At 43.9% G+C, this 24,900-nt stretch overlaps 1 protein-coding gene across 6 annotated transcripts in view; it reads right to left on the reverse strand.

Annotated features, from left to right (window-relative positions):
- Positions 1-24,900, reverse strand: part of DCAF6 (DDB1 and CUL4 associated factor 6) — a 196,827-nt gene that overhangs the window by 148,971 nt on the left and 22,956 nt on the right. For all 6 annotated transcript variants that reach the window (XR_012715055.1, XM_075264279.1, XM_075264278.1 and 3 more), the window contains exons 3-4: positions 10,177-10,238; positions 3,522-3,614 (exon numbers count right to left, since the gene is read on the reverse strand). Coding sequence is in view for 5 of the 6 variants with exons in the window: in XM_075264279.1 (XP_075120380.1) it covers positions 3,522-3,614; positions 10,177-10,238 (155 nt within the window). In the remaining variant the exon portion in view is untranslated. The remainder of the gene's footprint in view (positions 1-3,521; positions 3,615-10,176; positions 10,239-24,900) is intronic.

A 24,900-nucleotide genomic window follows, 5' to 3' on the forward strand; every position in this document is an offset into this window, starting at 1 on the left:
AAAACTGCAAGAATTTAGTAATGGGTGTTGTAAGTATTAGTATTCCAGACATGAATGCACAGCGGATGGTGAAAAGTGAATACACAAGCTGTGCAGAGTAATTCCCTATATCCCCAGTAGATTCTATGATCAGGGGCGGATCCAGGGCCGGGCTTAGTGGGGCCCCGCGGCGCAGCCCAGACCTAACAAAATGGCCCCGGTTGGCATGTCCCGATTTCAACTCATCGACGTCCTACGGACGCCGATGAGCTGAATACATAGGCGTTTAAAGCAGGAGCTGTCACAGCTCAGCTCCTGCTTTAACGCTGAGCTCCGGCATTTGTAGTCGCGATGTGATGACGTCACATCGCACCTACAATATGTGTATGAGGGAGAGAGCTGCGGGGGAACGAGGAAAGGTGAGTGTGTGTGTGTGTGTGTGTGTGTGTGAACAGCATGACACTGGGGCAGATGGAGGGGGGAGAACGGCATGATACTGGGGCAGATGAAGGGGGGAGAACGGCGTGACACTGGGGCAGATGAACGGTGAGAGAACAGCATGACACTGGGGCAAATGAAGGGGGGGGAGAACGGCATGACACTGGGGCAAATGAAGGGGGGAGAATGGCATAACACTGGGGCAGATGAAGGGGGGAGAACAGCATGACACTGGGGCAGATGAAGGGGGAGAGAACAGCATGACACTGGGGCAAATGAAGGGGGGAGAGAACGGAATGACACTGGGGCAGATGAAGGAGGGAATGGCATGACACTGGGGCAGATGAAGGGGGGAGAACGGCATGACACTGGGGCAGATGAAGGGGGAGAGAACAGCATGACACTGGGGCAGATGAAGGGGGAGAGAACAGCATGACACTGGGGCAAATGAAGGGGGGAGAGAACGGAATGACACTGGGGCAGATGAAGGAGGGAATGGCATGACACTGGGGCAGATGAAGGGGGGAGAATGGCATGACATTGGGGCAGATGAAGGGGGGAGAACGGCATGACACTGGGGCAGAGACGGGGGGGACATGAAACTGTGGGCAGATAAAGGGGGAGAATGGCATGAAACTGGGGACAGAGATAGAGGGGGGACATGAAACTAGGGGTAGATGAAGGGTTTATATGAAAATGGGGGAGAGATGGACGGGGGACATAATTTACGGGTAACTGTAGGAGGATTATACTGTGTGGAATCACATGAAAAATGAATGAGAATGGGCGCCGCACATTTTATTCCCTCTTTCTAGTCTTCAACAGTTGGAACGTACAGGTTAGAAGTGCGAGACCCCCCAGCAAGTAGGGCCCCGCCAAAGTCAATTGCCCAGGGCCCCGCAAACCCTGGATCCGCCACTGCCTATGATTGTAGGGGAGGGGGGGAGGTCACTCTGAGGATCACTTCCGGTTTGTTTTCCATTGTAAACTTTAAAATCTGGGGTGTCCCATGATATAAGCTCACTCATCTTATACATTCTCTTCCTGACGCAGCCTGTTATGTCCTAATGATTTTGCGATTTTTGGGGGTTTGTTTTCACATTGTGCAAGCTATATCTTTTTTATTTATTTGGTGATATAGCCATATGACTTGTTGTGTGGGGTATGAGATGCATTTTGTAATTACATCATTTTTGGGTGCCTATAACTTATTGACTAATTTTATGAACTCTTTCTTAGGGGGATTTAAAAAAAACACAAAAAAAACCCAGCAATTCTGACAGCTTTTTACCGCCATCGCCATCTTCTTAGATGCATAACATTTAAATTTTTTGGTTGAAAGAGTTGGTTGAGGGCTTTTTTCTTTTTTTGTGGGACAAACTTTGCTTTTTATTGGTACTGTATGACTTTTTGATACATTTTTTAGGCATTATTTGTAAGGAGAAAGGGGCAAAAATCATGATTTCCAGTTGTTTAATTTTCTTTTTTTCCCCCCAGACATTCACCGTGGAGGTTAAACAATGTATCTGTTTTATTCTACAGCTTATTATAGATGTGGCAATACCAAACATGTATTGTATGTATTATTTTTATGAAATATTTAGGGTTGCTTTTTTTTTATATAGTTATATATTTATTTATTTCACTTTTTTTAAACATTTTTTTACTGTCTTATAAGAACACTTGAACCAGCATTGCACTAATCACTGGTTCAGTACTGTAGACTGCAATACTGTATTGCAGTCTATAGAAGAAGTCAGCCTAGCATCACAGACAAGATCAACCAGGTACGTGCGGCATCTAGCAACCTGGGGTCATAGGCCAGAACCCAGGCTGCAGAGGATACATATCGGCATACCCCAATCTCATCGCGGGAAGGGTGAAGAGGGTGGGGTTAGAAACATGGCAGAATCACTTGGATGCCTCAGTCATTTTTTATTGTGGCATCTAAACTAACATCCGCTTCCAATGCCGCCTGCTCAGATAGTGAGCGGGCGTCCAGCGACAGGCGTAATAGTACACCCGTGTACGCGAACTACCAAGCACCAAGGATGTATTAGTACATCCAAAGTTGCTAGGGGGTTAAAAAGATGCTAAGAACCAGAGTGGGTGCAGGTCCTTTTTAATATTTACTTGTAGTTTATAATCGCAGTTCACAACACATTTTGATTATCAGGTTAACTAATTAGTTTTGCATATACAAAAAATTATGCTACAGAAACGGATGAAGGAAGATGAAAACTGATGACCATCTGTTTCCATAGAGCCAATGCTTAATAGATATGTCATTTTCTGTAGGAAAGAAATAGAGGACATACTATAATTGTGTGTCCCACAAAGAAAACTGAAAAAAAACTTGTCTTCTTTATTTAACATTGGCACTATGGAAACAGATGGTCTTCCACTTTCATACATTTTTAGTATCTGCAATATTGATCAGTTAAACTGATACCCAAAATGTGATGTGTACAGCCCCTAATTTGTACCACTATACATTTCACTTGTACACTAACAAAGCCTATACTGATAACCTCTGGTTTTCTGGCATAGCAAAAATGTGATACTTATTAACTGCAATTTTTTTTTCTTCAATAATACAGATACTGCACCATGAAAATATCCTCATGTGTGCAAGGCAATGCATACACATGATCAGTTTAGGCTTCCTATCACAGGCGACATCCTGCTGGAGTGCGTAAATGTCCTGTTTCTATTACTCAATCACATGGCATTCGTAGGTGGGTTAAAGTACCCAATCCTCATGGCAGTTAATGGGTTAAAAACTGCATACATTTCTTCAGTAAAAAGACCATGGAAATCCAGTCTAAGGGAGGGTTCACACGGTGTAACATGCCGCGTGATGTGGCACGTCTACGCCGCGGGACCCTTTGCGGGCTGCGCTAGTTTGCGGCCGTAAAATCACGGCCCCCAAACTAGCGCGGCGCATTCGATCCCCACTCCCATTAAAATCAAAGGGTCCCGCGGCGTAGACGTGCCACATCACGCGGCACGTTACACCTTGTGAACCCTCCCTAACAGTTGGCAAGTGCTGTAATAGCCAAGGATAGGAGCTTAGATGGGTCAAACCTTAGATAAGATCTTACCTTTTTATTGTAAGGGTTACAAATAACTAATGTAGTGTCATCAGAGCCTGAAAGTATGTACTCCCCTGTACTGTTCCAAAAAATTGTATTCACCTATTTGCAGAGAAAAACAAATTAGCAGACAAGTCAAATAAACCAGACAAAAACAAATACATAATCTTGCAAATGAAGAATCAATATGCTAATTCTAAAATAAAAGAAAATTGTAAAAACTGCAAAGTACTTTTCAGTTGCAGAATATATCCTCCTCAGACCCAGAAGTCTTATAATAGAGTTATTTCATGTTCAGTGTAAAAATATAATAGAACAAGGCCAAGTAACATTATCTACAGTCTTGAAATATTAAAAAAAATGTTCACATGAGTTCCATGCTATTCAGACACCACTGATGGTATTTTAAAAGACACCCCCCCCTCCCCGTTTTAAATTAAGACCGTAAAAACATGTATGCAAATTATACTTACCGTACACAGTGGTCGGTTTGGGCATTAGTGGTCATCATCTCCAGTCCCTCCTTCCTCTGGTGTCTTCTTTCAGCGACGTCCTCCTTCTACGCTTCCTTCTTCTTTTCACCAGCGGGTTGTGTTTAAATCCCACGTGTGCGTGCGGCGTCATTTTTGTCGTAGTTCTAAGGAGAACAGAGCATACTGAGCATGCTCAGTTCCCCTTAGAACTACGCGAGCGTACTGTGCATGTGCAGTTTGGTCGTGAACTGCCATGACAAAAATAACGCCGGAGTGTGCGCAGCAACACTCCGGAGGGAGCGCTACTGCGCATGTGCGAGATTTAAACACAACCCACCGGTGAAAAGAAGAAGGAAGCGTGGAAGAAGGACGTCGCTGAAAGAAGACACCAGATGAAGGCTGGACCGAAGATGACGACCACCAGTGCCCGAACCGCCCACCGTGCACAGCTTTTAAAATATCATTAGTGTATGTTTCCCCCCAGTTATACTGCTCGTCGTTTTCTTTGCTGGTCGGCCACTGACGACGTTAGGCTGGGGTCCTCCCCCCTGCCATCTCTCGGTTCACTAAGTGACTCTTCCCCTGGCTCCTCTATGTCATGGTTGGAATATAATCAACTCACTGCATTTTTCCGTAAGTTTTCCCTACAGCCCGTACTCTCCACTGCCCCGACTGCTTTAGAGACCGCGCTTCTTCAATCGGTGGTGCCAACCCGTGTACTTTCTCTCCTCTATGACATCCTACTACCTAGGTCTTCCTCCCTTCACCAAGGTGTGGGACTATTATCTGGGCTTCCATTTGTCTGCTGCCGATTGGGAGAGAGCCTTCCTGTTTGTACACAAATTGCCTCTGCCCTGTAGTGCCCAGGAGAAAAACTTTAAAGTCTTATCTCGCTGGTACCGGTGTCCGACCCTTCTGCATCGAATCTACCCTTCTGTGTCTGACGTGTGTTGGCGCTGTGGGATCTTTCTTCCACATTTGGTGGGATTACGGAGAGATACAAGTAATTTGGTTTTCTATTTTCTCCATTTATTCTAAGGTCAGTGGTCGCTCCGTGCCCACCTCTCCTCAGTTGGCCCTCCTTTCCCTTATTCCGGGGAAGATCTCAGCAGTCAAGGGTGATCTTGACACTTTCTCATGGCCGCCAAGACAGTCATCCCCCGCCACTAGCGTAGTATCGTGATGCCCTCTTTGACGGAATGGCTCCAGGAGTTTCTCCTCATTAGGAGAATGGAGGCCTTGGTTACAGAAGATTCTGTGGACCCATCTAAATTTGAGACTCTCTGGCAGCCGTGGGTTGTGTTTCAGGAGTCGAGTGAATTTTCTTCCCTTTTCGCTTAAATCCCCCCTGATAGCTCCCTTTCCAGGTCCTCTGGGGACTTCTGTCCCTTTACTTATTTTCTAGACTACCTCTGTCTGTTTCCCCCCTCTCTTTTCGTGTCTTCGTATGTGTTGTCTTTCTGTTGTCTTTCTTTGTTGTCTCTCTGGATCCCCAGGTCGCTTTGACTCGCGGGTTATTCTCTTAGTGTTGGATTTATATTGCATATTGTTGCTCTGTTGTTGTGCAAGTCTCTGTACCTGCCCCTCTTGGGCGCCGATTTGCAATTCCACTTACGTTTTGTGACATACTTTGGACTTGTCATTACTCTGCATTACTGTGTTATTGTTGTTTCATTTTATTTCTTTGAAAAATAAAAATTTGTTTACACCTAAAATACCATTAGTGGTGCCTGAATAGCCAGGCATATGTAGGGCTCATACAGCATAATTTTGCTCATAGAGCCCCTTTAAATCCGTTGTACACTACAGTGTACGCGAGGGCTGAAGAGGATATGCTGGATGCAAAGGAATACAGACACTATGTTCATGCTTCTATCGAGGGCAGGACAAGTTAGGGCCTATTCACTCAACATTCTTACATCCTGTTGAAAGTATACTTTTTTCATAAATTGAAAGGGAAGGTACCTTAAGACCTCACAGATTTTAAATTATAACAATACTTTGAGACAAAGTTTCATTTTCTGGCAGTATTTGTGTCAAAAATAAATTTTGTAATATACTTTATTAACACATTTTGGCTCCTTTCTGTAAAATACTGTGTTTTTTTCACTCTTTCCCTTGCTTCTGTATTGAGAGCTGTTTCTGCCTCTCATTGAATGTTACTGTGTACGCAGGGGCGGATCCAGGGCCGGGCGAGGCGGGCAACCACCCGGGGCCCCGCGGCGCGGCCGGGACCTAACAAAATGGTCCCGGTCGGCATGTCCCGACACCAACTGAGCTCAGCGTTAAAGCAGGAGCTGACAGCTCCTGCTTTAAACGCCTATGTATTTCAGCTCATCGGTGGTAGGACGCCGATGAGCTGAATGCATAGGCGTTTAAAGCCGGAGCTGTCACAGCTCAGCTCCTGCTTTAACGCTGAGCTCCAGCATTTGTAGCCGCGATGTGATGATGTCATCACATCGCGGCTACAATATGTGTATGAGGGAGAGAGCTGCGGGGGAACGAGGAATGGTGAGTGTGTGTGTGAGTGAGAACGGCATGACACTGGGGCAGATGGAGGGGGAGAACGGCATGACACTGGGGCAGATGGAGGGGGGGGGAGAACGGCATGACACTAGGGCAGATGGAGGGGGGAGAGAACAGCATGACACTAGGGCAGATGGAGGGGGGAGAATGGCATGACACTGGGGCAGATGGAGGGGGAGAATGGCATGACACTGGGGCAGATAGAGGGGGAGAGAACAGCATGACACTGGGGCAGATGAAGGGGGGGAGAACGGCATGACACTGGGGCAGATGGAGAGGGAGAACGGCATGACACTGGGGCAGATGGAGAAGGGAGAACGGCATGACACTGGGGCAGATGGAGAAGGGAGAACGGCATGACACTGGGGCAGATGGAGGGGGGGAGAACAGCATGACACTGGGGCAGATGGAGGGGGGGGAGAACAACATGACACTGGGGCAGATGGAGGGGGAGAACGGCATGACATTGGGGCAGATGAAGGGGGGAGAACGGCATGACACTGGGGCAGATGAAGGGGGGAGAACGGCATGACACTGGGGCAGATGAAGGGGGGAGAACGGCATGACACTGGGGCAGAGACGGGGGGAAATGAAACTGTGGGCAGATAAAGGGGGAGAATGGCATGAAACTGGGGACAGAGATAGAGGGGGGGACATGAAACTAGGGGTAGATGAAGGGTGTATATGAAAATGGGGGGGGAGATATAATTTACGGGTGACTGTAGGAGGATTATACTGTGTGGAATCACATGAAAATTGAATGAGAATGGGTGGAGTCAACATAAAAGTGGGCGGGGCCTAATTTGCTGCCGCGCGCGCCGCACGTTTTTTTTCCCTCTTTCTAGTCTTCAACAGTTGGGAAGTACAGGTTAGAAGTGCGAGACCCCCAGTAAGTAGGGCCCCGCCAAAGTCAATTGCCCAGGGCCCCGCTAACCCTGGATCCGCCACTGTGTGTACGAGAGTATGGTTGCTGTGTTAGAGATAAAGAAAATGAGGGTGGGGGAGGGTCACTTCAAACCGTTATATCTTATAGTATTTGACCTTTTACCTTTTTTTTTTTTTTTTTTTTTTTTTTTAAGACCTAAATAATATATGACTCATGGACAAGAGAGTCAAAATTATCAGCAGCTGCTTATTGCAATAACAGAATAAGTAGACGCTGATTAAAAAAATGCGAGCTCCCAGATTATTCCATGAGGCGCCGCCTGATGGAATAAACCTCAGGTCGCCTCTTGTAAGATGTGCCTCTGAACACGCCTACATTCACCTTGGCTGCAGTCAGGCTGAATTCATAACCAGGGGATTAAAATTACCACCCCCAACCCTGCTTGGCGGATAGACGAATCCATGTTCTCATTGTTGGGAGAGCCAAAGTTAGTCGAAGAACAGAACTCAGCTATCTGTAGCGCTCCTATTAAAGGGGCTCCATCATTAGATTTTGGCCGTTAGAGATAATCATATGCCTGAATATGGCTATTCAGGTGCTCTAAAAGTCGTCCTCCTCCTCCCTGCGAGTAATCTCAGGCATGCGCAGTAGCAATACACCCTATAGTACACAGTGAGCTCTGCTATGTCAGCGTTCCTATGGCAGTGTCATAGGTTTAACAGCTCATTTACTTCATGTTCTGCTGTGATCTCCAGTCTGGGGAAACTTCTGTTGCGCCCCCCACCCACCACCACCGCTATAATTGAAATCTCGGTTTCAATACAGCATCTGTATTCTCGGTGATCTTATGCATGCGCAGTGTCATTTGGTGTAGGTATACAGAATCAAGCTCCCTCCTCAATTATAGCGATGGGGGCCTTTAAAGAGAATGAAAATAATCCAAAAGAAATTGTGCATCCAGGTCAAAAAGAGTCATAGTTGCAGCAAATAAATGTAATACTCAGCTATATCAATCCAAAGGCAAAAATTTCTCAATTGCCACATACCAAACTGTAAAAACAGTGTGACTGTCAGGAAAATAAATGGTTCAATCTCACCAATTTCACATATGTACAGCAGTCCTTCGTGTCTGAGGATGTAAGGGTGGCCGATGCCCACTGTCCAGGGCTTTATCTTGCCCTTACTAAGCCAATGTCCCTCACCCCCAAGGCTCCCGCCCTTATAAGGACAGTTCACAACACCCTTGTATCACTGTCTTACCCTATGCATTTCATCATTGGTGGGCAAAGACTGATCAGGGGATTCTTAGTACATATGTCTAGTATAACATCTAATCTCAGACCACTTCCATTTTGTTCTTGTTTTAGACTAGTATCCTGCCACTAACAGTCTGCATGTCTCTTGTGCGCCAGGAAACATGCAGCCTGTTACTGGCAGAATACTAGTCTAAAGCATTTCTTCAAATTAGTGTACCATACATGGTCATGTTATGAGCTGACCACTCAGCCCCTTGCCCTCCCCCAAAAGGTACTATAAAAACTATTGTTTGGGCTATTGTTTGGTAGTCTTGGCTGGAATCACGAGAAAGAAAGATGTCCAGAACCTGTGGAAGTCATCGAATGATGGTTATATGTTAGTGAATATGAGGCTATCCATCCAGTGAACTATTGCATCTTTTGTAACGACAGCTAAGGCCTGGTTCACATCTCTGTTTGAGGTTCCACTTCGGTACCCCCTGAATGGAATACTGAACGCATTAAAAAGCCATTAGCAAAGAAACCAGACTGACCCCATAGACTATAATGAAGTCCGTGTGTTTTCTATGCGGTATCCGCACGAATCATGCAGAGAGAAAAGTACTGCAAGCAACAAGGGGTTGTCCGGAATAAAATGGAATTCCTACACTAATCAAAACACCCTGCCACTGCTTGCTTTCTAAATGATATACTTTAGCAAAAATTTATAGGTTACCCATATTCCTGGGGCAGAGTATTTTCTGATTATTCGGTACATTCCGTTTCTGGAAACAGAACATCAACAATACTCCCCCCCTCCCTCTCCACATCATACTTCCATGTATTACTGTACAGACTTCCCCTTCTGGGACGGCTCCTCCTCTTCCTTGAAACTGGCAGTGCATGTGCAGACCGGAGGTGCATCCCATTCCTATGCAGTAGAGATGGCACTCCATCTCTACTGTGCAGGCGTCGGAGGCACCTTTAGCGCCAGCAGAGTCAAAGAAGAGGAGGAGCCTGGACAAGAAGACAGGAAAGCATGATGGTGGGCTGAATTAGTTGGAAAGGGCTATTAGTGGGCAGGATAGCTAGGGAGACAGTGAGGGGATGTGAGGGAGTAAGAGAGGAAGGGGGAGTGAGAGGGAGGTAGTGTCAGTCAGCCTACAGCTACCATGATGCATTGCATTACCTAAGACAGCAGGAAGCTAGACCCCATAAACAAATGCAGAGCATGCCAAGAGCTCCCAGAGAGACCCAGAAATCACTCAAAGCACTGCTAAAGGTATTTAGTAACCCAACAATAGCAATAGAATTTTTTGCCAAGAAAACCCCTTAAAGGCTAAGGCCCTACACAGCCAGCCGCAATAAAAGAAGCATTGCGGGAAAAATTGGCAATGAATCACAGTTCTTCTCACATCTCGTTTCCATAGGTGTAATGGAGATCTTGCAATATTCCATTACTCCAATATTTTTCTGCAATGTGCGAATGGGATTCGGAAAATGGGTTTACCCATTTAAATGTCATTTTTTCTAACTGTACTTACACAGCCATCATGTACATTCAAGGTGGTTTCCAGTTTAAGCCTTTGAATAAACTCTTTTCTCCCTGTGTAAGTGAAACAGAGAGAAAAGGAATTTTATTAAATGAGAAAAATAGATCAGAACAACTAATACTAGGTAGATAACAAAGAACTCACTTACATTGGGAACCAAGGAACTTTACTTGTTATCAAGCTAGACATGAAATGTGTTTCTCCCAGCACAATTAATCCCTCAGAAAGACTAAAGGTCGGTTCATGTTAGCGTATGTATTCTGTCCGGTTAGAGTCCGCATGGAGACACCATGGACTGAATACAATTGGAATTGCAAGCGCTGTGTTGTAAAAGCACATGGACCCCATAGACTATAATGGGGTCCATGTGCTTTAACTGCATAGCGCTTGCAGTTGCGTTGGTATTCCGTTCGGGGAGGTCCTCATGCAGACGGAATCCAAACGCTAATGTGAACCAGGAGTAACATCCGATTGTGAATTATATGTTGATAAGTGCAAGTAAGTTTACCTGGAATTGAGACGATGCAGCAAGTTATCAACCCAAACAATGACAGCCTTACATTTTCATAGATTTCATAAATAATAGGAGTGGAATACTTTCTATTGTTTGCTTCTGCAGGGAACTACAACATGTATATGGAGGTCGCTGACAAAGAGTGATCTGCCTTTGTGAACTGCTCCACTGAAAAATTGGCTTTAGGCCAGAGTCCCACGTGGCATAAACGCCACGGAAAAACTGTAGATCTTTAGTGAAAAGCACTGCGGGAAAAACAGTGATGGGTTGCTACTGCAGATTTTCCCGCAGTGATTTTTTGTTGCAGCCTGCTGCGTAGTGCCTTATGCTAGGTTCACACCTGCGATCAGGTTTCCATTTGGGGGACCCCCCAAATGGAAACATAATACGCTTAAAGGGATCCTATCATACAAACGCTTTTTTTCTCATTAACACGTCGGAATAGCCTTAAGAAAGGCTATTCTTCTCCTACCTTTCGTTGTTTTCTCCGCGCCGCCGTTCCGTAGAAATCCCGTTTTTTTTTGTCGGTATGCAAATGAGTTATCTCGCAGCACTGGGGGCGGGCCCCAGCACTCAAACAGCACTGGGGGCATCCCCAATGTTGCTAGAGAACTCTCTCCAGCACCGCATCTTCTTCCGGTGGTGGCTTCAAACTTCTAGGCCTCAGGCCTAGGTTAAAGCTGACTGCACATGCCTGCCAGCCACAAGAAAATGGCCGCTTACACAGTATTGTGTAAGTTTGAAGCCACCACCAGAAGAAGACACGAAGAGAGCCTGTCCCTGAAGAAGACGGATGAGGCGCTGGAGAGTTCTCTCACAGCATTGGGGACGCCCCCAGTACTGCGAGAGAACTCATTTGCATACCAATGAAAACCGGGATTTATACTGAACGGCAGCTCGGAGAAGACATCTAAAGGTAGGAGAATAGCAGCCTTTCTTAAGGCTATTCCTACGTGTTAGGGACAAAAAAAATTGAATTTTAATGATAGGATCCCTTTAAGTATGTTATCCTGGCTACACCAGTGTCATACTGTCATACATGTGGATATAAACTGCCGTTTCTGCACAGAACAGTACAGATGTGAAGGAGCGGTATGTGCTTTTTGAGTGTATATTTAGATTGTTGTTTTTTTGACTCTATGTCACATTTACAGAGACCCTTCATTGTTTACACTGTGTTTCCATAAACATGGACCTGGGGATGGTCTTATCTCTCCGCCCAGGACAAGTGACGTAGCTTCCTGCTCTCAGGAGGGGAGGGAGAGCTGAGTGATCAGTGCTTGTATTTCTGAGCTCTTTATCTCCGGCTCTTCCAGTTATCATTCAGCTAATTTGATTTTGCTGATAAGGGCTGAGACAGTCATTACCTCTGTATGTAAACACAGACCTAAAGGTGAGTATATTGCAAGCTGACTCGTGGTCCTGTAGCATGTAAGTTTGGGATTCTCATCATCTAACAAATCCAGCTCTGCTACATCAGCTTCATATTGTGTATCTTCCAGTGATACTGTGCTAATTTATTTACAAGCATCCCTCATTACTGACTGCCACCCAACAATTTACCAAGAAAACCAGGAAGTGAACAGAGCACACAGCCTGCAAGGTGGTGAACAGGCGAGTTGGGAATACCCCTTTAACTCTTTGTGAATGTGTTAATTTTAGGGTAAATGATTGTATTAGTGAAAAAAAAATAAATGTTTAAATTTCACCTCCATATTGCTTTTATTCTTGTGAAATGCTTAAAGGGTTAACAAACATCCCAAATGCTGTTTTGAATTATTTAAGGACTGTAGTTTTGAAAATGGGGTGATTTATGGGGGTTTCTAATATACAGGCCTTGTGAGAAGGTGACAGACAGAGTGCTGGAGTCCAGATATATCAGCCCCAGGTTTCTGACATATGTGTGGTCCAGGGCGGATCTGGAGTAGGCCTCAGCCCAGGTGTAGATCCTTGGCTCATTACTGGGCCAGAAAAAGGCTGCAGCTCTCGCATTGCATTGCAGTTCCATGAGGTTAAAGGAGGTGTATGGTTCTGTCCTGTAACCCCAAATCCAGTGAGACTACATTGCTCCTATTTTGCTGGAAGCCACAAGTATACTTAGGTTAACCTACTGTCTAGTAAGTCATGCAGATGAGTAGGTTTTTATTTTTTTTATTTTATTTTTTTGCCTGAAGTTAAGGCTGTATTTTGTTTTATGCCTGAAGTCAAAGTTCATTTATTTTCTTGTTTTTTTTTCTGAATAAACCAGTTTGCTGCATATTTTGTGTCCCTGTCTTGACTGTTTGGGTCCACACTTCTGCTTCAACCGCGCTAAATTCCCCACAGCCTTTATAATCCCCTTCAGAACTGTAAATCAGAAAATCAATGTTATTCTATAAATTAAAAGACGATTAAAGATGATGCCAGTATATAGCAGATATATGGTAGATCATTTTTATTAATGCATTTGGGTGGTATGACTGTAAAAAAAAAAAAAAAAAAAAAAAATTTGGAAAATTGCGATTTTTTTCAAAATTTCCATCAAATTTCCTATTTTAAATAAAAATTAAATAAATACAATTAAATACTAAGATATGTACAATGTCACAAAAAAAAATCTCAAAATTACTTGTGTAAGTTAAAAGGATTCTACCATTAAAATCCCGTTTTTAGCTAAACCCACGTTGGAATAGCCTATTCTTCCCTACCTTTAGAAGACTTCTACGCGCCCCCGTTTGGTATATATTCCCATTTTTGTCATTATGCTAATGAGCACAGGAGACACCCTCAGTGATGCGAGAAAACTCATTACATACTGAACAGCGACGCAGAGAAGACTTCTAAAGGTAGGGAAAGAATAGTCTTAAGGCCATTCCTACGTGGGTTTAGCTAAAAACAGGATTCTAATGATAGAATCCCTTTAAAGCTTCTCAAAGTTATTGCCAGTTAAAAAGTCATGCCAGTTTTGAAAAACGAGTCCTGGTCCTTAATGCACTTTTATGCTGGGTCCCTAAGGGGTTAAGCAGCTGGAGTCTGTATTGGACTCCTTCAATCATTTTTGTTTTAAATAATCTCATTAATTTTAATAATATGGTCAAAGATGTCAGGCGGATTTGTTATTTCAATGGGAAAAAAAAATAAATCTTTGTGTATCTGTGTGGTTTTTTTCTATAACTTATAACCACGTTGTTATGTTGTCTGACAGCATCCATTACTGAGGCGGGGCTTATTACTAACCAGTGAATAAGCTAGCACTAAACCCCTCCCAAATTACCCAGGTACCCAAAGTCAACAGAGGTGCAAGGAATGGCTGAGTGCTGTCCAATACTTGGGTATTATTAAATATTATGATATTACAATATTCATTATAGGGTTAACATTCTAGTCTGCTGACTTCACTCTTCTACATGGGTGTGGTTAGGGTATACCATTTTAGAGTTATCCTAATATAGACACATGGAAGCTTTAGAATTAAAGGCAACACCCCCTTTTATGAACATAAATGAGTGACAGACACACGTCTGGGACGTCATCCATGGGGGATTTATGGCAAGTCTCCTGCGATCTCTCCTACGTCACCTGGAGAAGACCATCCCAGAGTCCATCAACCAGATGATCAAGCATGAAACAAGCTGGAACGCTAGAAAATTTCCAGATGAAGAAACCTAACTATGAGCTTCTCTGATGATGTACACTAATGAGACAGTGACTGATATTTTTGTTATTCTGGAAGTTTTTCCTGTAATGATTCAATCTTGAAGTCTTTACTAAATCTCCATGTGTTTTGTTTTTTTTTATAATAAGAAGCTTAACTCTCTCTCAAGGCCTCTCTACACATGAGTAAGGATTTCACCAAATACTGTATATTTTACAGGCATCTAAATTGGACATTCGAGAATGTGCAGCCTGGTATTATTAGGCTGGGAGGGGCCAAAAATGTGAATCTTCCCACCCTGGTGGTAAAAGCAGGCTGCTGCTTGCTATATTTAGCTTGTTCTGATAAATGATAGGGGATGCCCATTTTTTGTAATTTTTTTTATTTATTTTAAACCTCTTCCAGACAGCCCATCGGGATTTTCCATCGGCATAGTGACTTACTGGTTTTGCAAGGATGTAGCAGTACATCCTTGCAGTTTTCAGCAGCTGCACACAATCATGCAGCTGCTGAAACAAAGAGCCGTCTGTATCTACAGGCGAAGCTCCCATAGAGAAGGTAGGGAAGGTTTATTACTATCCCTGCCTTCCCAATCGCTCAAAGAGCGCTGTATAATCACCTACAGGCGCCGCCATGATGCGGTTCCCCTCTGACCCGGTGTTCATGTAATCCTGTTAGTACCCAGATCAGCTCCATCTCGTGTGGGATTCAGAGATTGTGGGGACCCAATTACTACTCTCTGGTTCATTTGCAGTATACTTATACGTGCGTCTTTTCTGACTCTGTAGCTTTGTCAGAATTGGCTCACCTACATCACCATGTTAGATTCAGCGGTGTTTGGACTTAATTATAACTGCCAGATTTACTTTTCCTATACTCATATATGCCTGATGAAGAGTTTCTACCCGAAACGTATTAATAAAGAAAGACTACTTGAAGCATAATTATGTCTTGGAATGCGGTTCTACCTTTGTATTTGGAATTATGTATCGGTGGGGAGGTGGCCAGCCCTTCAATGAGCTAGCACCCGTGAAATTTTTTTCCATACCCATGTGCTGCCTTCACACATATTGATGATTCATTATGCGTAATAACACCGGATGCGACCCCTGGAGCCCTAGCAGCAGTCAATTATTTCAGGCAGAAGCAACTGCAGATCACACAGCCATTCCGGAGCACAGGGAAGGTGAGTAACAGTGTTTTTTTTATATGTTTCATGACCTCCCCTGCAGCTCTGCTTATTATACTCTGGAGTCTGAAGAGACTCCACAGTATAATAATAGCAGTTTCGACCGAGTTTGGCTCAATCGATCGCATCAGGAATATTGTGTTTAATACCAAAGACAAGGTAAGAAAAGTGTGACACACTAGGGCCACAACACCCGAAGCTGCCTCTCATTAGATCGCTGACGAAGGTCGCATGACCAAAACGTTCCTCTGATCTAGCTTTTTCACATGCCAATTTTGCCTTATGTTCATGGCATAACTGTAATGCTTCTTGTTTCTATAATAAATCATTGCACCTTTTTCATGCAAGTGTGTGCAGCAGAATTTTCTTGTAATACCAAAGACCGGCAGGTTATCAGAGGTTACATTCTCTATAGTACCCAAGATCAAAGGTGACTTGATAAAGCACAGATGATATTGTAGTGGCCCAGTACACTCTTTCTTGCCATAATAGGAGTAGTTGTCGTTGGGCAGAATGTTTCTCACAATGTACCAATAATGAGTAACACTATATCTATTGTATAATCTGCATTTCCTGTGTGCATACATTGTGTTCATTGTCATGTGCTATTTGCTGACACCACATGGTTCACTCTATATAGGTCCATGTGATGGTAAGATCCCAATCACACCACGTACAGCACGAGCTTCCATATAGAAGCTTCTAGCAAGTTGTGGATGGAAACTTTAGCCCAGTTTTCCTCTTAAGAGGACAGGAAACCAGTCCAGCCATGTTCTAAAGCAGGGGTCGGCAACCCTCAGCACACATACCAGGAATGGCACGCAAGCCTTCTTTCGATTCGCACTCTTAAAGGGGTATTCCCACGTCGCATACTCACCAGTCTTCTTTTCTGTAAAATCTTCTGTCTTCCTGCTTTGTTGCGTCATTTTTGGGCGGGGTTACATATGCAATGCCAGCGGTGAGATGCCGCTGGCCCTGGGTGCACGCTCATAGACCAGTCTAGCCATTACAATGCGAATACAGACCCGGCATCCGCCTCTCTCTATTACAGCAGATGCCGGCTCTGTATTCGCATTGTGAAGGCTAGACTGGTCTCACCACCTATGAGCGTGCACGCAGGGCCAGCGGCATCTCGCCGCTAGCTTTGCATATGTAAATACAGACCCGGCATCCGCTGTAATAGAGAGGCAGATGCCGGGGAGTGTTAGACGCCGGCACAGATGCCTGCAACATCGCTATGCTGCTGCCCTGCATGAAGCCAACCTGCTTGTGATAGGACAACCCCTTTAATTGTTTTGCTTGTAAAGCCTGTGATTTTATTTTGAAAGGGGATAAGGCCACTTGGGTCTTACCTGGGATTGAACACCACATTAAACAATTTATTAATTACCATAGTGTGTATGGTCACCTGCCTATTTCTCTTAAATTATGGTGGAAAAATGAAAAGGGAAGTTCAATAGAGAATTTTGGATCATATAGGGGTTAGGATCACATCTTCCATCTTGTATTCTGTCAGCCATTTTGTAACCTTTTTCTTATATAAGCTTCATAAGGATGTCTGTTTAGAGTCTAAGAGACCCCTTTAGGGGATAAGGCGTGAGGAATGTTGATGGTTGGGTTATAACTCCTTATCTGTTTGTGCTAAGACTATTCATCTTTGAGGGTGGGTGTAGAAACCGGTTCAAATAACCTGTTGATCGTTAGCCCCAAGGCCGGAGTGGACCAGTATGTGATCATTATCTCTCTTGCTGTGATATACATCTAGAATTAGTGTAAGATGTTGGTTTACACATAAATATCTTAGATTCTTCTTCATGTCATGAGAAAGGTCATCCCAGGTTGGAGTGTAATAATGAGATGCAGACCTTATCCAATAGTCATGTGCCACAGCTTATGTTATAACCAATCATGTCAAGTCCAACCTGCTTTTGTCTGTATAAATGCTACTCTCTGTAATAATAAATCAGAACTCACTTGATACACTATCAGGTGCGTGTGTGTGTGTGGCTTCTCCAGGCCCAATGGGTGGTAGCCCATCTAGGCCTGTTAATTATTTAATTTGGAACCCTGCAACATATTGAAGACCATTTGACGTCCCCAACATAGGTTACTAGAGGGAGGACCCGACTTCGCACGGGTATATTACATTTTATGTTTGTGTAGTGGCCCCATAAGACTTGTCCAATTTTGCACTGGTGTATTTTATATGTGCTTTGTGTGTATGTCCATAAGCGTCATGTGATTATGTGTATCTCATTTTGGATATTAGTGAAAAATCTGTGATCAGTTGTTATGGATACCTGGAGTAAAGCTGTATTTAATCCTTCCCCATGTAGTACTGTGTTTAGACGCAAGTATGTAATCCATGTTGGTGTGGTACTGTGTGCAGATGCGTGTAACGAATCCTCTCCAGTGTGGTATTGTGTGAAGAGGCACATATCTAATCGTCCGGTAAGTGAAACTGTGTGCAGACATGCATATCAAATCTTACGGCATGTGGTACTGTGTGCAGACATGCGTATCTAATCCTCTGGCATGTGGTACTGTGTGCAGAGGCATGTATCTAATCCTCCCCTGTGGTATTGCGTGACGAGGCGCGTCTGCACACAGTATCACATGCCGTAAGATTAGATATGCATGTCTGCACACAGTTTCACTTACCGGACGATTAGATACGTGCCTCTTCACACAATACCACACGGGAGAGGATTAGTTACACGCATCTGCACACAGTACCACACCAACATGGATTACATACTTGCGTCTAAACACAGTACTACATGGGGAAGGATTAGATACAGCTTTACTCCAGGTATCCATAACAACTGATCACAGATTTTTCACTAATATCCAAAATGAGATACACATAATCACATGACGCTTATGGACATACACACAAAGCACATATAAAATACACCAGTGCAAAATTGCATGTGGAACTGTGTGTAGATGCGCGTATCTAATCCTACAGCATGTGATACTGTATGCAGACGCGTGTATCTAATCCTATGGCGTGTACAACTGTGTGCAAACGTGCGTTTCTAATCCTCTGGCGTATTGAACTGTGTGCAGATGTGCATATCCAATCCTCTGGCGCGTGGTACTGTGTGCAGATGTGCGCATCTAATCCTCTGGCGGTGGTACAATGTGAAGACATGCGTATCTAATCCTCCAGCGTGTTGAACTGTGTGCAGATGTGCGTATCTAATCCTCCCCTGTGTGGTACTTTGTGTAGACACACGTATCTAATCCTTCAGTGTGTGGAACTGTGTGCAGACGCACATATCTAACCCTCAGTTGTGTGGTACTGTGTACAGATGCACGTATCTAATCCTCCCGTGTGGTATTGTGTGAAGAGGCGCGTATCTAATCCTACGACGTGTGGCACTGTGTAGATGCGGTATCTAATCCTATGGCATGTGGTACTGTGTGCAGACGCACGTATCTAATCCTACGGCATGTGGTACTGTGTGCAGACGCACGTATCTAATCCTACGGCATGTGGTACTATGTGAAGACGTGCATATCTTATGCTCTGGTGTGTGGAACTGTGTGCAGATGCATGTATCCAAATCTTTGGCATGTGGTACTGTGTGTAGACGCATGTATCTAATCCCCCGGCGTGTGGTACCTTGTGCAGACACATGTATCTAATCCTTCGGCATGTGGAATCGTGTGCAGACGCACGTATCTAATCCTTCAGTGTGTGGACCTGTGTGCAGAAACGCGTATTTAATCCTCTACTGTGTGGTACCTTGTGCAGACGCGTGTATCTAATCCTTCAGCATGTGGAACCGTGTGCAGACGCCTGTATCAAATCCTTCAGTGTGTGGAACTGTGTGCAGAAGTGCATATTTAATCCTCTGGTGTGTGGGACTGTGTGCAGACCCGTGTATCTAATCCTCAGGCGTGTGATACTGTGTGCTGATTTGTGTATCTAATCCTCTGATGCGTGTATCCAAGTTTGGAAATCAGTGTTGTATTGTGCATGTGGAGTGACCGTGTGTATTGCAGTTGGAATATGAGCGAAAGACTTGCAGATTTGTATTGGCTAAGGAGAGAGGCATTGTATTTCGAACGCTGTATCGCAGCAATGGTATGTCTGAGCGAGTTGGAGTCTCATCATAAACCTTCCCGGATACATGAAGTATCTCTGTACCAAATTTAGTGAAGATTGGTCCAGTCGTTTGGTTTACATTAGAAAACAGACAAATTCATTTTTATAATATAGATATATATATATATATATATATATATATACATATATACATACACATATATACACACACACACACACACACACACTAGAGGGAGGACCCGGCTTCGCACGGGTATATTACATTTTATGTTTGTGTAGTGGCCCCATAAGAATTGTCCAATTTTGCACTGGTGTATTTTGTATGCTGTTTGTGTGTATGTCCATAAGCGTCATGTGATTATGTGTATCTCATTTTGGATGTCAGTGAAAAACCTGTGATCAGTTGTTATGGATACCTGGAGTAAAGCTGTATCTAATCCTTCCCCGTGTAGTACTGTGTTTAGATGCAAGGATCCAATCCTTGTTGGTGTGGTACTGTGTGCAGATGCACATATCTAATCCTCCCCGTGTGGTATTGTGTGAAGAGGCGCGTATCTAATCCTCCAGTAAGTGAAACTGTGTGCAGACGCGCATATCTAATGACTCTGGCGTGCAGTACCGTGTGCAGATGCGCGTATCTAATCCTCCCCTGTGTGGTATTGTGTGAAAAGGCGCGTATCTAATCCTACGGCATGTGGAACTGTGTGTAGACGTGGGTATCTAATCCTACGGCATGTGGAACTGTGTGTAGACGTGGGTATCTAATCCTACGGCATGTGGTACTGTGTGCAGATGTGCGTATCTAATCCTACGGAATTTGGTACTGTGTGCAGACGCGCTCATCTTATCCTCTGGCGTGTGGTACTGTGTGCAGACGCACGTATTTAATCCTCCCCGTGAGGTACTGTGTGAAGAGGCGCGTATCTAATCCTACGGCGTGTGGTATTGTGTGAAGAGGCGCGTATCTAATCCTACGGCGTGTGGAACTGTGTGTAGACACGTGTATCTAATCCTATGGCATGTGGTACTGTGTGTAGACGCGCGTATCTAATCCTCCCCCGTGTGGTATTGTGTGCAGACGTGCATATCTAATCCTTTGGCGTGTGGAGCTATGTGTAGACGCGCGTATCTAATCCTACTGCATGTGGTACTGTGTGCAGACGCGTGTATCTAATCCTATGGCGTGTACAAATGTGTGCAGACGCACGTATCTAATCCTCTGGAGTATGGAACTGTGTGTAGACGCCTGTATCTAATCCTTTGGCATGTGAAAACGTGTGCAAATGCACGTATCAAATCCTTCAGTGTGTGGAACTGTGTGCAGAAGTGCGTATTTAATCCTCTGGTGTGTGGGACTGTGTGCAGACCCGTGTATCTAATCCTCTGGCATGTGATACTGTGTGCTGATCTGTGTATCTAATCCTCTGATGCATGTATCTCAGTTTGGATATCAGTGTTGTATTGTGTATGTGGAGTGACCGTGTGTATTGCAGTTGGAATATGAGCGAAAGACTTGCAGGTTTGTATTGGCTAAGGGGGGGGGGGGCACTGTATTTCAGCAACGGTACGTCCGAGCGAGTTGGAGTCTCGTCTTAAACCTTCCCGGATACCTGAAGTATCTCTGTACCAAATTTGGTGAAGATCGGTCCAGTCGTTTGGTTCGCATTAGAGTACAGACAGACAGACAGACAAGAATTCATTTTTATAAGATAGGGAGATATATATATATATATATCTCCCTATCACAAAAGGAGGGTAAAACTCTATCCATGCATGTGTGGGAACATCATGGAGAGGATCCAAAATGCCTTAAATTTCAAGGTCTAGAAAGAGATAGTCCGAATTACTGCCCCTGGGCATTGGGTTGTCTTATTCTACAACATGAGACAAAATGGATTTTCCATTTCTGGTGTATTAGATCACAAAGACTCAATGAATCCATCTCAATCACTTAATTCATATAAACTTGGAGGACTGAGTAAAGTTTCCCTCTTTATGTTATCATTTCATACTGTCTAATTTTAACAGGGAATGAAAGGTTAAAAATCAGCACATGAATACATGTAGACTGTCCTATATGTAATCTCTGGAATATTTCCTTTAGTGACTATTGAGATCTGTAAATCATTTCCCACATTTCTTTTATCATATGTGTACAATGGGGTATAGAGGTCAACAGAAGCGTAACTAGGAATGGCGGGGCCCCGTGGCGAACTTTTGACATTTCCCCCCCCACCCCTTCCTGACTGACACTAAAGACCTCGACCGATCTCCACCGCATTCCTGCGCGCTCTATTATGCCCCATAGTGGCCCCTGCATACACCATTACGCCCCATAATGAACACCCATGAACAATTATACTCTGTATAATAATAATAATGAGACCCTGAAAGTAATCACTTTTTAATGCGTATAGGTTTCTGTCTGGGGGTCTCAAACAGACTCCATGAACGGAAACCTGAACGCAGATGTGAATCAGGCCTAAACATCACATTATAAAATACAATTCTAGTATGTATAATGGTAGACGATTTGATAGGGACATATGGATCCCTCCGTATGTTGTAGAGGTCCTAATTAGATAATTAACAGGCCTAGATGGACTTCAGCCATCTTCTTTAAGCCTGGAGAACTGATTAAAGACACAAGATGGTAGTGTATCAAAAGAGTTCTGATTTTATTATAAGAAAAAGGTAGTTTAAATACATTACAGACAAAGAGCTGGCTTGGCTATTCTAATCAATACAACATGATTGGTCATAGAGATATAAGACAAGCCTGGCACATGGCTATTGGCTGAGGCTCATTATAATCTGCATCTCATTATAGCTTTCCACACTGGGATGGACTTTCCCATGAAACAAAGAAGGATTCAAAATACTTATGTGTGAGCTAACATCCCAGACTATGTCTATATGTATATATCATGGCAAAAGAGATAAGATGACACGTTCCATAGACCCTGTGTCTATACACTCTAAGTGACCTTCATATACCATAAAATATGACAGAGTGCCTAGATACCATAAGATTAATACTTTTGTTGGTTATGTGTCCATACATCATGTAAAGGAGATAAGAGATATACAAAGTCAGCTGCATCTTCTCAAAATGAGGCCCTTGAGAGATAATGATTAGCAACCTATGCATTAACGTTCATTATCACATTCCTTAAAGTCTAACAAAGGGCCTCCTTGACTTAAGCAGAAAAATACATACTTATATAGTTTATATGTGAAAGAGTACAAGATGGCTGCCAAAATTCAAAGATGGAGGACTTAACTCTAAACACATGTATAGAAGCAAAGACAGATAGACAGATCGATATGGATATGCTTTATATACCGTATTTTTCGGACTATAAGACGCACTTTTTTCCCCCAAAATTTCGGAGGAAAATGAGGGTGCATCTTATAGTCTGAATGTGGGTGGAGGAGTGGGTTTGCAGCATGGCCGCGCTACTGCCACCGCTGGTTATCTTCAGCGGCAGTAGCGCGGCAATCTGCAGGCCCCGGCAGCTAAGACACTCCCCGGCATCCGCCGGTCTATTACAGCAGATGCCGGGGACTGTCTTAGCTGCCGGGGCCTGCAGACTGCCGCGCTACTGCCGCTGAAGAAAACCAGCGGTGGCAGTAGTGCGGCCATGCTGCAAACCCACTCCTCCACCGCAGGTCCCGACAGTCAGTTAGCGCGCCCCCCCCGGCCTCATACCTTTAGTGATGCAGGCCGGCTCCTGCACGGCGAGGCCGCAGGAGCCGACCTGTTCCGATGACAGCCGGGAGCCTAATGAAGGCTCCGAGGTCTGTCATAGATATATATTACTATCGCGGCTGGTCTATGACCCTCCGCGATAGTAATGTATAGAATCTCCCATAGACGGCAATACACTTGTATTGCCGTCTATGGGACTTGCAATCAAATGATTGCAGGTTCAAGCCCCCTAGGCGGGGGATAATAAGATAGTAAAAAAAAAAAAAAAAAAAAAAAAAACACTCTATACATCCCCGTACAGCTGCAGGGTCACCTGTCAATGTGGCCTTGCAGCTGTTCCAAAACTACAACTCCCATATATTAAATATTTTACCATTTTTTGCCTGAAATTTTTTTTTCCCTATTTTTCTCCTCTAAAACGGGTGCGTCTTATAGTCCAGTGCGTCTTATAGTCTTATAGAAAAATACGGTATATAATACTTACACATATACACATCTACTCACACACATACATTCATATACACACACACACACACACACCTATCTACATACACAGGACTCACAGTATATAAGACACAATGTAAACACATCTATACATATTTTATCCAAAAATATACTTACATGTGGCTGTGCAGCTCTGTCTAGCAGTGAAGAGAGCAGATACATCGCAGGGGCGGAACAGGAAGCTGCTATGTGCAGAAGCTTTTACAAGAAGCATCTGCAGCCCTGCATCTAGCAGTGATTTGTCTACTACCGATCTACTTATGGTAGGGAAGGTAGGGGGCCATTGAGGGTGTGGGGATATTAAAGGGGTATTCCCATCAACATAATTATTTTTAAATTTGTAGATAATTTAAAGTTAAACATTTTTGCAAATATAAGTAATTAAAAATTCTGCAGAGTTTTAAAGATTTTCTCAAACTTTCTTAGTGGTGACAGGCTTTTATTTTGTTCGGTTGCCATGAATACGACCACCAATGCAGAAATCTTTCTAAGGGTGCATGCACACTACGTAACGCCGGGCGTGTATGAGAGCCGTACACGCCGGCGTTACAGCAGGGCTGCCGAACACTTCCCATTCACTTCAATGGGAGCGCTCGTAACAGCGGCGTTTACGAGCGCTCCCATTGAAGTGAATGGGAAGTGTTCGGCAGCCCTGCTGTAACGCCGGCGTGTACGGCTCTCATACACGCCCGGCGTTACGTAGTGTGCATGCACCCTTAGGTCAGAAAATCAGCCATGATCCTTATTGTGGCCAAGATATCTTCTGGTACATGTAGTGTCCCTGCCTGATAACTCAGCTACAATAACGACATCATAGCTGGGTTCCTGACAAGTCCCAGACCATACAAAGTTTCTGCATTAGTGGTCGTAACCATTGGCAACCAATCAAGATAACAGACTGTCACCACAAGAAAGTTAGAGAATATCTTTAACACTCTGCAGAATTTTTAATTACTTATATTTGCAAAAATGTTTAACTTTTAATTATCTATAAGTATAGATATGGTTATGTACATGGGAATACCCCTTTAAGGAGCCTATTAAGGAAAAAAAAAAAAAAAAAAAAAACAAAAAAAAAAAACAC

This window comes from Leptodactylus fuscus, chromosome 2 (genome assembly GCF_031893055.1).
Source record: "Leptodactylus fuscus isolate aLepFus1 chromosome 2, aLepFus1.hap2, whole genome shotgun sequence".
Lineage (NCBI taxonomy): Eukaryota > Metazoa > Chordata > Amphibia > Anura > Leptodactylidae > Leptodactylus > Leptodactylus fuscus.